We start from the raw sequence: 15507 nt of genomic DNA on the forward strand, positions 1-15507 counted from the left end.
ACCCCTCTCTCCCTTTTATTCATTTATTTTAATTTTTTTAAACAAACAGAGTCACAATCATGAGGCGGCAAGTTTGATCACAGAAGGAGGTGAACCCGGGTTTTCGAGTCACATTCTCAATTCGGGTGAGCATTAATCTCATTACAAGCCGGTGTGTGTTGTTTGCAGTGCGAACAAGCACACATAACAATGTTGACGTGTTAAATGCCCTCTTCCTGAAATACCTTTATGTTGTAACGTTTTCCTTTTGTGTAATAATGTAGTTGTCAATCCATAATATGCGCTCGTGTTGTCTTTCGTTTGTTAGCGTTAGCCAACCGGTTAGCCGCAAAGTTGGGTCAGGTCAGCATTGTCTGGTTGACTCGCTTTGGATTGATTCGCTCGGACGTTGCTTTTATCTCAATGTGTTGACGCTGGAATTGTTGTTCACGTTAGAGTGCATTTTTATTTTTGGGTTGGTGATGAAGATGTGTTGTGAGATGCTAAAGCTTGTGGCTAATGGATGTAGCTTCTCGTGCAATATGGGCGTGGTTATGGTCGAGCCAGAGACAAGGATCCTGATGGGGTTTGTTTTGGTTGGCGTTATTTATCTGCTTTCATGACTTTATTGCACATATACTGGACGGGCATTTCCAAAGATTCAGAGGTGTGCTCCCAATCCGTTATGCAACACAACCTAAATAAACGTACATTATCTGCCCAACATCTACAGTAGCGGAACCTTCCTCGCATTCTTGTCCAAACTGCATGACTTTAACAGGCAAATGGAATGTGTAGCCAGTCGCCTTCAGGAAAAAGCCTCCGCACCTCAGGCTGGTGGAACACTGTAAGTTTAAAAGAGACAATGATTTTTATTTTAAGTGGCATTCGACGTGGCATATTAAATAAAGATGCATGAACTATGATTCCAGATATCCCTAAGTGTAAACACAGCCATATTGGATACGTGGCACTTGAAATGGACCCACACATTTAGAACACTTACAAATACAGTGTTGGCTTGAAATTTTAATGTGGACTAACAGTGGAAATAAAGGCCAAGTGAGTCAAACAATTGCGTTTTCTGATGAGTTTAGTCTCAACTGTGTGGTCCGTTTGAATCACGTATGATCCCACAACCCGGCGCTTCATTTGTCTTTTTGCATGTGATTCAGGGTCATTGACTGCTTTGTCAACACTTCACATATTCTTTATTCTCTGCCTTCGATACAGAGGACAGAACATGTCTTCGTTCGTCCCCCTTGTTCAAATGACGGGATGAGAGCAAGAGGAATCATTTCAAAGGGTTGTGTTTGTACAATTAATAACGTGCACGATATAATTGAGAAGAAGCAATATCCTGATCAAACGTTGTTGTGCATACTTTATGGATTATGTCTGTGTTCAGATGTAGTCACATTAAGCCTAATACTACACGGAAGTCACCCCCCACAATGTACAGTGTGCGTTCTGTGACTTAAAGTTCAGTCTGTTTTTTTGTTCCTTCAATTTCCATGGCTCCTTATTCGACCAAAATATTTGCCGTTGTCATCAGCTTTTGTGATTCTGCTGCAGCTGCGCTTCATAAAATCTATCAGTCACCACGTGGTGTTTGGGGCCTGTGTTGAGTGCTGCTGTTTATTGATCAATTGACTCAGTCCGTCAGTCCTCAGAGGTCAGAGTGACTGGGAATGAGAGAATGTTAGCAGTTCCAGTGAGTCATACGTTTGCCACGTGTATTTCATCTGGTTATTGATGAAGCTAAAGGATGGGGCTGTTTTAACAAATTACAGTAAAGTCTCGTTATATCGATATTCAAGGGAGTCCGAAAAAATATCGATATAACCGGGACTGTCGATATATCCGACCCTGTTTGCATGTAATTTTCTCCGTGCATGCATAGAAATAGTATCGATATAACCGGGACTATCGATATATCCGATATCGATATAACGAGACTTTACTGTATAAGCAATTTTAAAATTATGGGATAGTATTTACGTTGTGACAATGGTTTGATGGCGCGTGTGTGCAAGGGAAAACCAAAAAGATGTGACCAAGGGTGTGAAGTTTAACACCCTGACACTCAATTTATCCCATCTTGTTGTGTCCGTCATTCAAATACTTTTGATTCTGATTGAAAGCTGTCGTGTCGCTGTTGGAAAGGTCACTCGCCAGCGGCAATATTTAGACTCCCTACATTCTATGAAAAATGCAAAGGTGGTTGATCCAAAGGTGGTTGATCCACCTTTGCATGCAACATTCATGTTGCATTTCTAACCTGTTTTTTTTATGTGTGACAGAGGTCAATGAGCCCCCATGGGGGCCTTGCGCTGAAAAGCAGCGATGCATTGAGCTTAGTGTCGCTCCATGCTCATTGTTGTGGTCTTATTGGCGCTTAGCTTTTGTCTGTGGCGCTATCGATGGTGCCGTTGCCTGACCGAACCGCAACCGATAACGTGGCATGCTTCGATCACTGCAAAAGTCATCTGTTGTTCAATGTTACCTGAGCGTTTCAATCATTCATTGTAACTTCATCCCTGTGTCTCACATGTATGTGTACATGTTCACACGGATACACACACCCTTTAAATTAACTCTTCCGCCAACACTGTTCCATATTTTCCAGTGTATAAGTCGCACCGGAGTATAAGGCGCACGCCCAAAGAATTGTGTATTTTCAAACTTTTGACCATATAGAAGGCGCACCTTCAATGAATGAATAAAGTTTTCCAAATATACAGTAATATATAAAGATACAAAAGTTTTCCAAATATAAGGCACATCACATTAAAAGGTGCTACAGTCGAGGCTGGGCTTATGCACTACTTCTCCAGGGGGAAATTGAGTCGGTGGCTGCTGACAGTCGTGGCGAGACGTGTTGTGGCTCAATATGACTTCACATATAAGACACACTTGCGAATAAAGACAAAGTCAACTTGTTCAAACAAGGAATCAACTTGAAAAGTGAACTCAAGTGGCCAGAGTTTGTTCTATAAACAGCGACGATCCTTGTCGTGACCTTGCTCTTGGAAATGGAATCCGCCAAATTCCTTGCGAACCTGCTGTGTGAGATTATTAAAAGAGCCAGTCTGTAGTAGAGCAGATTACATGTATTAGCCGCCTTCACTCTGTGTTGGGAACCCTGACTTGCATTCCCACTGTTTTAGCTCCAGGCTTATGCTTCTTTATGTCTGCTGGTTGTGTAACCGCGGGCATCTAAAGGATACCAGACAAGCGTCTCAATTGTTTTGCGGCACAAGGCTAAAAGAACCCATTAACCACATTGATTGGCGATATACCCGCAAAACGTGACTAATCATGTGGCGATGGGATCATACGTGATGGTACCTAGACTTATGTGCGCCCTGATGTGATTTTTGAGTTACGGCTAACAATTGCAAGTAGCTACTATAAGCCAATAACGCATGTTCAGACACTCAGAAAATAACCGGTCACTGACATGAGTCAACAAAGTGACAGCTCCTTAAAGCAACTGCAAAGAAAAATAATAATTGAAATAATTTCAATTGGTGCCTTTTTGCTTGCTTGGCAGTGGCCCACCGTGGAAATCTTTGTCACTTTATTTAGTTTCAACACAACTCAGCGTTGTTTATTTTTAAAATTCTACCCTAACCCTGAAGTGACCTAACCAATCTCCAGATTCGTCTGTGTAGGCTCTCAGTCGTATAGGAGTGGTCCATCGAGGAAAAGGTTTCTTCGGCCGTCATCTGTACTTCTTTGAAGGTGTCGGATGTTTCGCTCCTCATCTGAAGAGTTTCGTCAGTGAACTAAAGTTGTGCCAATAATCCTGGCCCTATATCCCTAATGGGCAGAGGTGGCTTTGCCAGACCTCTTCTCTCATAGGTCCCTGTGCCAAACTCATCCTACCTATTTCAAACCTATAAATGCCTTAAGACAAAAAGTGCATCCAAAAGATAGGCCGCCAAATGAAAATCAAAGTAATGTAGTTTATTCTAGACATTGTAAAGTGCAATACATTGGGGAAACTAAACAAATTCTCAAAAAATACTTTAAAACATTTTATCAACATCGCAGGGACAATGCTAGTGGGCCTCAATCTGCAGTACATCTGCACCTGAAAGCAAGCAACCATTCATTTGACGACAATGAGGTTAAAATCTTCGCGAAAGAAAATGGATGGTTTGAAAGGGGAGTAAAAGAAGCAATTTTTGTAAAACAGCAAAACCATTCACTAAATCGCCAGGGTGGTTTAAGGTTTAATTTGGACCGTGATTACAACAGACTTCTTAGGCTGATACCACATAGGCTCAGTCATGCTAATGAGGTGAAACCAGAGCCAGGGATAGAACAATAGAGGTAAACCGATTGGCTTGAGGAAGTGGTCCAATGCTCCCCCAACCTTAGAGCAGGGACCTATCAGTGCAGGGGTCTGTCCCAGCCACCTCTGTCCATTAGGGTTACCAAGATTACCAGCACAATTTCAGTTTTCTGACCAAGCTCTTTGGATGAGGACCAAAACGTCCGGCGACTTCAGAGTACAGTACAGATGACGGCTGAAGAAACCTTTTACTCGACATACTTCAGAATGTTTTTTTGCCAATTCGGAACTCAGCCACATTTTGCATTGACATGTAATGCATACATATTCAAGACTTTTGCTTTACCGCTTGCTCTGTTTTGAATGAGTAGAAATTCTCCTAATGGTTCTGGGCATCGCCAGAGTGAATGGCAGGACACCCCGGCGAATCGCTAGGCATCGGTCGAGAGCTTCCCGCGTGCTTCGTCGGGGATAAATCCTCTTTGCATGGCCTCTGATCAAAGCTGTGATGTAAAGTAGCTTAACAGTCAGGGACGGAGGGTCAGGTGATCACACACGGCCCCGACAGGTGGGTGGGCAAAGTGGCGGGGAAGTGAAGTGGAAAAACAAATGGAGACAACCCAGCGAGGATGTTGACAGTAGCGGAGAGTGTCTGCGTGGGGATGTGAGGGTTTGGATGTAGTTAAAGGGTCAAACCTGTTGAGGCTATTGTGAAAAGATGGTCCATGTATGGATGCTCGTGGAGAGCCGAAACGTGATGTGTTGCTTTCAGATCATGAGGTGAGAGGCGTCGTGACGACGCGTCGATGGGAAAGACGATCTGCTGCTGCTGCTGACAATCTTTTCCTCACTTAGGTCACTTTCCTCCGCCGCTTCCCCTCTTCGCGTCACACCTGCAGACATCTCGGTGGCCATGGAGAGTTCATCCGTGGCGTCGGCGTCATCTGAAGCCGGCAGCACGCGCTCGCAGGAGATCGAGGAGCTGGAGCGTTTCATCGACAGCTACGTGTTGGAGTACCAAGTTCAGGGGCTGCTGGGAGACAAGGTCGACGGTGACCTGGAACTGGACAATAGTGGCAAGGTGCCACAGGTTAGCACCTCTTTTTTCCATAGATGACTGGCACTCAAGGATTGTACTCTGATTTTTTTTAAATGGACCGATTGCCAAAGAAGTCATTTTTTGACGAGGTATTACCAACAACAACAAAAAATAAGGACCATATTTTCCCGTGAGGAATACATTTCTTCAGCCGTCATCTTCAGCTGTTGAACTAAAGTTGTGCTGGTCGTACCAGCACAACTTAAGGTCGCTGACGAAGCTCTGGGTGACGAGTGAACACTCCGACACCTTCAAAGAAGTACAAATGACGGCTTAAGAAACCTTTTCCTCGATGGCCCACTCCTGTACGACAAAGAGAGCCAGCACATACATATTTTCCAGTGTGTAAGGCACACCCCAAAATCTTAATTTTCTTCAAAAGATGACCCTGCGCCTTATACGCAGGTGCATCTTGTCCACCGACTCCATTTTTCCCCCTTAGAGGAAGTAGTGTGTAACCCCAGCCTCTACTGTAGTGCCTTTTGAAAATACACCATTCATTGGGGGTGCGCTTTATACAAAGGAAAATACGGTATATGATATGTTTCTATTCAAATCTTAGTTATCTCAAGACGGCTATAATTACAGTACATTAGTAGTGAGTGCATTTCTAAGGTTTTTTTGGGGGGGGGGTATAGTTTTAATATAAAGAAACATACTAGCGAGTGGGTAAATGTTCTCCCAATAAGAAGCTCATCATCTATGTTCTTGGTTTCCCTCTTCCAGTGGACAGACAATTGCAACGACTATAAAGATGGCAGCTGGGCGTCATCTCAGGGGAGGAGCTCCTCAAAGCCAGTAAGTGTGTGTTTGTGTTCTGTCGGGTGGGAGTAGGCCCTCTCTCGCAGCAGGATGAAACTGATCCTCCATCGCCCCCACCTGTCTGCAGGATGAGTGGGAGCACAGCAGTAACGGCAGCTCAGGTTCCAGGCCCAGTTCGGGGTCCAGACCGGGTTCTGGCTCTCGATCTGGCAGTAGGGGTCGGAACAACCAGTTTAGAGGCTCCGCCAAGGTGCCAGATCAGATTATATCTCATGTATGTGTTTTTAAAGACACTCTCGTTCATATGTTTTTTTCCTTTTCTGTTGTTTGCAATGTAGAATGGAAACAAAGATGTCTCCTTTGACATCCTGGGCACAGACATATGGGCGGCCAACACGATGGACTCACGTGGGTACGTTCTTTGCTCCTGATTATCGGTGACGATGTGTGTTGTGCACAGGCATCATCATGCCTTTCTTACAGCCCGGTAACAACTTCTAACTTTTCTTAAGTCCTCATTTTCTGTCACTAAAGAGCACGTGTGAAAACAAGGCAGAAGAAACTATGACGTAGCTTTGCATTTCAATGACCGCCTTTGATTCACAGTTTTATTCCCGTGCTGGCCTCATCCCGATCCCCATGCTCAAAATGTGGTCCTTGACACCTTTCACTGTACTGTATATCTTTTAAATATGATGTGAATCTTATCTGCGGGTTGCAGGGGTACAGGTTGGGATGTGCAGCCAGAGAAGCTCGACTTCAGTCACCTCCACAGAAAACACACACGAGTCACGCCAAAGCACTTGCCGCACATTGACCGAGAAGGGTATACAATATGCTTTTTTGCTCAAAATGTGGTCCTTGATACCTTTCTCTGACATCCCTTTTTTTCTATTTCAGAATGAGCAAAAACAAGTTTGAGGAAGACGATGGTATATACTTAAATGACATCGAGAAGTTTCTGCCCCATCTGTGCTCTGTGAGTTACAGAACCCATTTTTGGTTAGAATCTATCTGTCCGTCTGTCCATCTATCTGTCCATTCCTTCTATCTATCCATCCATCCGCGCACACACGTATGTACATTCATTTCATAATACTACATACAGCATTCCATGTTTCTTGATACTATCTTCTGGCTGCCTATTGAGGGGGAAGCAGCAAAAAGAGGCTTACTATAAACAAGCCTGTGGCGACACCTGTCGGCTTCTCGCTTAACTGCGGTGTACAGCGCTGTAAAACACACCACTGCCCTCTGGTGGTGTAGTGTTTGTACAACATAGCTCTATTTTTCAACGAAATACCGGCGACATCATTCCATTCATTTCAAAACAAACCTCTTTCATTTTTTGTTTAAAATCGGCTCGATTTTAGGTGCCGGCTATGTCACACAGAGAATCGTCAGGCTAATTCATTGTCTTGTAGTGATTCTAATTATTTGACGACGGTATGCTGAAATTATATATCAGAATCAGAATCATCTTTATTGCCAAGTATGTAGAACACACAAGGAATTTGTTTCCGGTAGAACACGCTGCACTAGTATCGTTGTCAAAAAAAAAAAAAAAAAAAAAAAAAACGGCTAAGTGGCACTACAGGTAATACTCAGAAAATTAGAATGTTTCCTTGATTTATAATCATTTTTCTGTTTATTTCACGTGCTATTCTATTTTTTTTTATTTTGCTGATTTCATAAGTTGTAAGCCATAATAATCAAAATTCTCACAAATAAAAGCTCGAAATATCTTGCAATGCATGTTATGAGTCTAAATAATATATTCATTTCACCCTTTCAGTTGAATCACTCAAATGAGTAACATTTTTCATGATATTCTAATTTTCGGAGTATTACCTGTATACTTAAAGTTGGTCTCAATTTTGTACGGCATTGCAAGATTGATGCCGTAATGTGTAAAAAAAAATACAGCAGTACAAATTGTGATGTAAGTGATTTTTTTTTGTTGGTTGACAGTTCTGTATTTACTTGATTATTTAAATTAATACTTGATGAGTGGGCAGACCAAACCCTCTCCATAACATGTCCTCTTTAAATAAACATACAAGCTATTGGGGAAAAAAATCTAAAGACACGTGGGCTCCCCACCCAACCTTGGACGTTTTTGCTTTGCATTTTGAACATTTATCTGTTCATTCCAAATTATGTTTGTAATTATGTGGCCAGTAGTTTACGCACATCATGAGCTAAAGCAAAGAAACTGCGTTTGTTGTCCCAGCCCCTATGACCATGTCGTGTATTCCTGTCAGTGGATTTTGAAGATGTCTTCCTGAAGTTAGTGTAAAAAAAAAAAAAAAAAAAACCAAACAACCTTTAAAACTGCTTTTGCAGATGTGTTCATCTTGCATTGTTTTTTTTTTCCAGGGGTGATTTGTGTTTGTTTGCAGTGTCAGGCGCTCGTCTCCGTTCACAAATGTCACCCTCTCTTCCTTCCCTTGTGTCCGAGCCAAAACATCTTTTCCTTGTTCCCCTTTCCTTCCCCTCCTGACATCTGGGCCATCGGTACCTTGATGCACCTTGACGGCTTTTGAGCAAAGACTTGACTGCTTTGCACGGTTATGGACGGTTTCCTCATTGTATAGATCACTGGCCAAGAGTGCCGCTTCTAGTTATTCATGGTGGAACAACACGAAGGGGCTTGTATTAACCTCATGTATGCTGAGCATCAGCACACATGAATGTGTATGTTGTCTGTCGTTACAAACACTTTTCACTACCACCCAAGAATAAAAATAGTTTCTTACTAAAAGTTCCACAAGGTACGCAATTTACTCGGGATCTAAGGGACTGACATTTAAACAAATTGAAAACAACATGTATTGAAGCTATGGAAGAACAACATGATCTAAATTGCATCCATGAAGCAAAATAATATGATCATTGTAAAATGTGAGTTATTATACACAATGTTACACCGAGAGATGAAGCAATCAAGGGATTGATCAACAACTAATCAATTGATCAAATCAATTGACAGCTACCCTGTGTACCCTGAAGCAATGAGCATTGTTGTTGTACGTTTCTGTCAGAGATTCCGATGTCCTGGAAGAATGAAGGGCAGCAGAAAGGGAAGGTTAGGTGAGAGCAGTCACTGAGGACATATCCGCTCGCTGGCCCGGGAACAAAGCGGCATCCCGGAGCTGAGATGTGTCGCAGACTGACTGGCCCCTGTGCCTGGACGTGTACGTGCAGCCGAGCAGGACTTGGGTCCGGAAATGGACCTCGGGATGTGGGGAAGGGGGGAGGGCGCTTGGCCCGGGCTCTTTGCCAGCCGTCAACTGCGTTCCACTCACAGCTTTTACCCGAGGCGCTTTTTTTCCCCCATGTTCCTCCTCCTTTTCGCCAATCTGACTTGATCTCTCATCCCCTGCGCTCCATTTGACTTCTTTCGCGGTTCCCAACATCCTTGAAATATTGGTGAGCAACGGAACAGCATACAGAGGACGAGTGGAGGGGGGGGGGGGGGGTCACGGTGACCGGTAGCCCACTCCCACCCTGTGGTCTCTTCCTGCCATTGTCCCTGCTCTGGATTCTGTACTGTTAACTCTGCGCTGGTCAATTCTGCAGTACGACCCTTTGGGCTTTTCCCACTTTCGGGCACTCCCAAAGCTTTGCATCTCATCGCAATACGATGAATTGTCAGCATCTAACTTTTCCCAAACCGCAAAAAAAAAAAAAAATCTCTTTTTTTGTCCAGTGAAAGAAAACGTTGATACACATCATCAGACCACAAGTGCAAAGATTAATCAACACGTGGTTGCTAATCCTTAATCATTGATTGTTTTTCATAATGTACGAGGGCCCCAAATTTTATCTGATTTCTTTCGTCTTCTATGAAAGCAAAATGATTATTATTGTCGTTAATCAAGATAGTTGCAAAAATCTGCTTGAATATTCTTGACAGTTTTGCCACTTCCAAGATATAGCTAGCGTCCCAAGAAAGATGGCAACTGATATTTTTAAATTAAAATTAGACATTTGCCATTTAGTGCCTTTGGTGCTTAACTCATTCTCTAACAGGCATGTGCAAAAATATGTCCACTCCAGTGCCAGGGTTTTTATCATTTTCACTCAAATTGCAGGACTCACAGAATATTGAGTTTTAGGACTACATAAACATTCAATGCTGCGTTCAGAAAGCTTGGACTATCTTCTTTCATAAAAAAAAAGAGTTAATTCCTAAACTATATGGATCTGGAGTTATTTGAGCTTGAAATGAGGGTGGGTGTCCAAAATACAATTCAATACATAAATATTGGGTTATATAGCGCTTCAACAACAGCTAAAGCTGCAACAAAGCGCTAACATGCAAAAAAGAAAATGCTGCCCCCTCTCGTGGAAGGGGGAAAATTTTACTAGAGGTCTGGCCAGTGCTTTATCGGCACCCCCAGCATGAAAAACCAAACCTGAACAAATTCGGTAATGGCGCTCTATGTAATATTTTCAATTCCTGAATACATTTGTGAACGGGAGTACATGAGTTAAAGGCGGACGCACAACTCTCACTCCTTGACGCCAATTGCTACTTTCCTATCGGATGGTCTTTGGTGCTGTCCTGCGGCATTCTAAGGTGTAAAGAACGAATTGGTGAATTTGTAAACAAGTCACATACAGGTGCAGCTATTTTTCAAACAGTTTTGACTTGTGTTGCTTTCACCTAAGTGCAACATTAATGTAAGCGAGCATCAAGTATTGATTGATCGGAGATGATTAGCTGTTTGTTGGTTGTAACTCTGTACCGAATAACTCTTGAGCGCACGTCTTGATTGAAGTCTCCCTCGGAGCGCTGAACAAGAACAGAGGGTTGAGAGCGCGCAACACACCACTGTAGCTCATCATTCCATTTCTATAGGGTCCCGCAGTCCCCACCCCCCCGCCCCCCTGACAATTTCATCCCCCAACACCATCTCCTCCTGCATCTAGACCACCCGGCTGCTTTAGTGTCGCCGCGGGTCTGTCGGCAGCCTCACATCATGTCAATGTAATGACATGTGGATGTCAGGACCTCGCATCTTTTCGCCTCCACATTGATCACAGACACTGTACCTGGTGATGGCTGCAAATCTCCCCTTTCTTTACACCCCCGCCTCCCTCCCAAGGAGCGATCATCAAACACCAAGCAAATCCAACGCTGCGGGGAATCTAATACTACAGGGATTTTTCCCCCAAGAAAACAGGGAAATTCTTGGCGTTGACATGAAACCTATAGGTTTCAGTTTGAGTTTGATGAGTTTGAGTTTGATGGCAACGGTGGTCGACTGTCAGCGCCAATTTTCCGATTGCGCTTGAAGTCCTGCTCGTCGGGCCGTCTTTGATCAATTCGTAATTTTGAATGGCATTTCGCATACCGTGCAAAAATGAGTGATTGAAGTTATAGGAATTGGTGCTGTGCTGGAAAAGAAGGGAGAGAAAAAAACATGATTAAAGGTTTTTGTGATCAAAAGGTATACAGTATTTTCCGAGTTTATAAAAAAAAAGAAGACATGAAAATTCCCAGGTAGTCCCAGCACTGCAGTAGGCTGTATCTTGAGATCCTTTGCATTGCTCTTGTTGACGCTAGCAACAAACAGCTACACTCATATACACCCTTTACTTCATTCAACAATATTATTTAATTCTGTCATGTCTACTCAACTGAAAATTAATGGTGGGGGGTGAATTTCATGGCTAGGCCTTCAGTAGTGCTACGTCTGAATCATTCCAGACTGAAAAAAGTGTGGTGTGATTTACGACAAGTCCACTAGAGGTTACCATTAGCCAGAAAATAACACACCGACCTTTCTTAATGATTTTTTTTATTGAAAAGTCTGTCTTGAAAATACAGTGTGCTAGCTCTGGCCTGTATGCTATTATCATTCGCGGCTTATGACCAGAGCACTTTTTGTAAACTATGATTGGTTAGAAACGAGCTAATCATAGTTTGCAAAAACTTTGATGTTGACCAGCACCTTCAAGAAGGCGTTGGTACCGTTTTTGGGTTGCCAACTCGAAATCTGATTGGTTAGAGCAACAGTTTGATCGACATATTTGATGTGACAGGGCCCGCAGAACTGATTGTGAAGGCATCCTGGTACAGTGCTGACCCTGGTAACAAATGATGGCTTAAATGTGATTGGTTAAATGCTGAAATATGAAAACACATCTGGAAGCAGTGCAATAGGGGAAACGTAATGAAAGGAACATGAAAGACAATTTGGAATTATTTAATAAGAATTTATGGACAAAATATAAGTAACATCAGTCCGTGATTCATTTATTTTTAGGCCAGAAGCGAAGGCTTTTCAGGCCATGACGGTCTACCACTGCTGAACATAAGTCTTAAAAAACGGCTTTATAATTTGTCAACTTTCAAGGCATCCAGTGTTCTGTGACAATTGTCGATTTAGATTTTCATCCACTAACACAATGTCAACATTGAAAACTATCATGTCGTATACAAACACTTTATTGTGCCATTCTGCATGCCGATGTGATTTTTTTTTTGGGTGCAGCTGATGTGTACATTGAAAGAAGTGTCATTCATCCATGTCGGAATGTGGGAAAAAAAATGTACTTGAATGTCCCTCCCACAAGCTTTTATGCGCTCACAGCCTTGAATTTACAATCTCTCACGTTGCCATTGCGGCACCACTTCTCTCCTCAACCCTCCGCGCTCTCAACAACCTGTCCTGTAATGCCACTCCTGGGGCACTTTTAAATTTATCGCTTTTGGTCTCCTTCCCCGCCAACATAAATAAGCGGAGAGGTAGCGAGAGGGAGTGTGAAACAATGGAGTTCTCCGAAATGATGCCCGAATTGTTGTTCCACTTGAAGGCGTGGCAAACGTTTCACTTTTCTTTGCGCGATTGCGAGAAAGTCCTGCATTAGTCTGACTCCCCTTAGCGTTCCCCGCTTCCTTCCTCGCTCTTCATACCTCCTTCAGCGAAACGGCGTCCATTCCGACCAAACCAACAACATTAATGAGATCATGACCTTTCACCGTACGCCTGCGATATTTCAATGCTGCCGTATATTATCTAGTGTACATCGTTTCCACGTCCTGCTAGCATTGGCGACGCTATCTTTTTTTCTTCTTCTAGGAATTCATGCGGCCAGGTCAACATCCTTTCATTGACACGCCTTGACAGCGCGTTATACGCCGCAAATGGATCGCTGACTGCAGTTTGCTAATTGAATACCCCTTTGTTGATACTATATTTAACTTTTTTTCTCCTTCATACGGCGCATGTTAATTAGATCGCTAACAAAGTATCTCAGCTGCAGCTTTGCTGCACCTCCAGAGGCCCAAATGCGCTGACTCTGCACTCACCCCTCTCATCAAGGCTCTCTGAATGACAATGATGATGCGGCAGCCGTGTTTGACCTCCAAAAAAAAAAAATAGCATCCCGCCATTGACCGTTGCTTTCAAGAGCCGCCCGCCACCGTAACGATGACAAGGTCGAGGCAGCCCAATAAAGTCCAGGGCTAAGATACGGCTCGATGATCTAATCCAGCATGTTGGTCAAGGGACAAGGATAAGACCGACACTTAATTGAGGTTTTTTTTTTCTCAGTCATACTACTGAATTGGCCACCATGCCTGAATGTGGAAGCGCTCCAGTTATCCACATTAGTTTCAGGATAATGTGTAACCACGGCAACGACAAGCATACTTGCAAAAGCGTTGCTGAAAGCGGAGCGTTTTGACCACTTGGCACTGATGTTTCGCCAACGAGAAAGTCAAATAATTTTTCCAAAGTGCATTTGTGAAGATTCGAATGCAACTAAGTGATGAGATGAAGTTAGTTTGTCCGCAGTTGGCTTGGTGACTTTTCACCCCTTCCCCGACACAAATGAGTATGTATGTTTTCTCAATGTTTTTTTTTCAGTTGTGGATGAGTAGACTCCGATAAAATCTGATCTTCAAAAACCAGTGACATACATCTATGTGTGTGTGTGTGTGTGTGTGGGGTGTGGAGAGCTTGGAGGAGCCTCGAGTTTTCAGAGGAGCATATCCTTTCACAGGAAATCATGGAATCGGAACTGAGTCCATTTGAATTCTTCAGTCTGTTATATTGACAAAAGTACTATTGACTACTGTACTGGTAGTTATGAATCATTTTGCTGAACAAACTGGCAGGATTTACAAACTATTTTCCCTTCACACTCTATGTTCACCATGGTAATGTTTAAACGTGCCTTCAAAATAAGATACACCTCCAAAACAAGTACAAAGCGCATGAAAAATACAACTCACTTCAACTGAATCAGTGGGACCCCTGAGCTTGTTTCTCTGCAATGAGACGGTCCCATCTAGGGATAATGGGAGACAATAACACCCGAAGTCTCTAATCTGGTAATTTTTCATTTTTCAAAATAAAACATAGTTCGGACTCGGATATTAAAAAAAATGGAAATTATGTAAATTATTTATTCTTTCTGCGCGGCCCGGTACCAAATGACCCATGAACCGTTACCGGTCCGCGGCCCAGGGGTTGGGGACCTCTGGTTTAAACCAATCAATTCAACTCAATTAACGCAGTTCAGCGACAGCCCAATGATTGCAGGAGCAGTGACCAAAAAAAAATAAAGGAAAAAAAAACATGATAATGATGATGGTTTTACAATGGCTTAAAAAAAGCCTGCCCAACTACACCTAATTGGTCATTTAGCAGTGCTTATTTTGGCACCCGTGACAACTTTTTCAGATGGAATTGCAAACTATGCATTGTGCCAAAGTGAACCCTACGACCTTTTCTGAGGGGGCAAATAAATCAAGTACTTCCTTTCCAATTGAAAGCAGCCCCTCGGGCAAAAAAAGGTCTTGGATTATGCCGTAATATATAACGAGCTTGTTTTCAATGCACTTTGACTTGGGTAGAAATTTCCACGGCTTCTCTTGACATCGTCCGTCTGTATGATTTGTGCCAAACAGGTCTTCCCACCCCTTCCTAATGAGGCTGAGATCGCCCACACCAAAAAGCTATTCCGACGCAAGAGGAACGACCGCCGGTAATGATGCATGGAAGCTCCGCCCTCACACACACACACACACACACACACACACACACACACACACACACACACACACACACACACACACACACACACACACACACACACACACACACACACACACACACACACACGTGCAATCTCCTGGGCAGATTTGAGTGCGATGAAGTCAGATGTCAGGCAGCCAATTCTTAGCGTCTGCCAAATAATATTGGTGCAGGAATGTCGAATTAGACAAATAACAAAATAGACACATATTTAAACATTAAAACAAGTGTTGTTTTGACTCGCTAGCTTATTGAGAGACGGAGGACGGGCCGATAGGAACCCGATTTCTCTCACCCACTGCCCCGAT

General features: G+C 43.1%; 1 protein-coding gene across 2 annotated transcripts in view; it reads left to right on the top strand.

Annotated features, from left to right (window-relative positions):
* Positions 1–15507, top strand: part of ctif (cap binding complex dependent translation initiation factor) — a 31695-nt gene that overhangs the window by 65 nt on the left and 16123 nt on the right. The window contains exons 1-8 of one of the 2 annotated variants that reach the window (XM_089020504.1): positions 1–125; positions 5138–5372; positions 6108–6179; positions 6271–6393; positions 6482–6555; positions 6865–6969; positions 7044–7122; positions 15073–15149. The exon at positions 1–125 is cut by the window's left edge and continues 65 nt beyond it. In XM_089020504.1, the coding sequence (XP_088876630.1) occupies positions 5196–5372; positions 6108–6179; positions 6271–6393; positions 6482–6555; positions 6865–6969; positions 7044–7122; positions 15073–15149 (707 nt within the window). In that variant the 5' untranslated portion in view covers positions 1–125; positions 5138–5195. Of the gene's footprint in view, positions 126–4525; positions 5063–5137; positions 5373–6107; positions 6180–6270; positions 6394–6481; positions 6556–6864; positions 6970–7043; positions 7123–15072; positions 15150–15507 lie in introns of those variants that run through there. The other variant, XM_089020503.1, reaches the window with a different exon arrangement.

This window comes from Hippocampus bargibanti, linkage group LG18 (genome assembly GCF_051943395.1).
Source record: "Hippocampus bargibanti isolate YZ-2025 linkage group LG18, ASM5194339v1, whole genome shotgun sequence".
In the NCBI taxonomy this organism is placed as follows: domain Eukaryota; kingdom Metazoa; phylum Chordata; class Actinopteri; order Syngnathiformes; family Syngnathidae; genus Hippocampus; species Hippocampus bargibanti.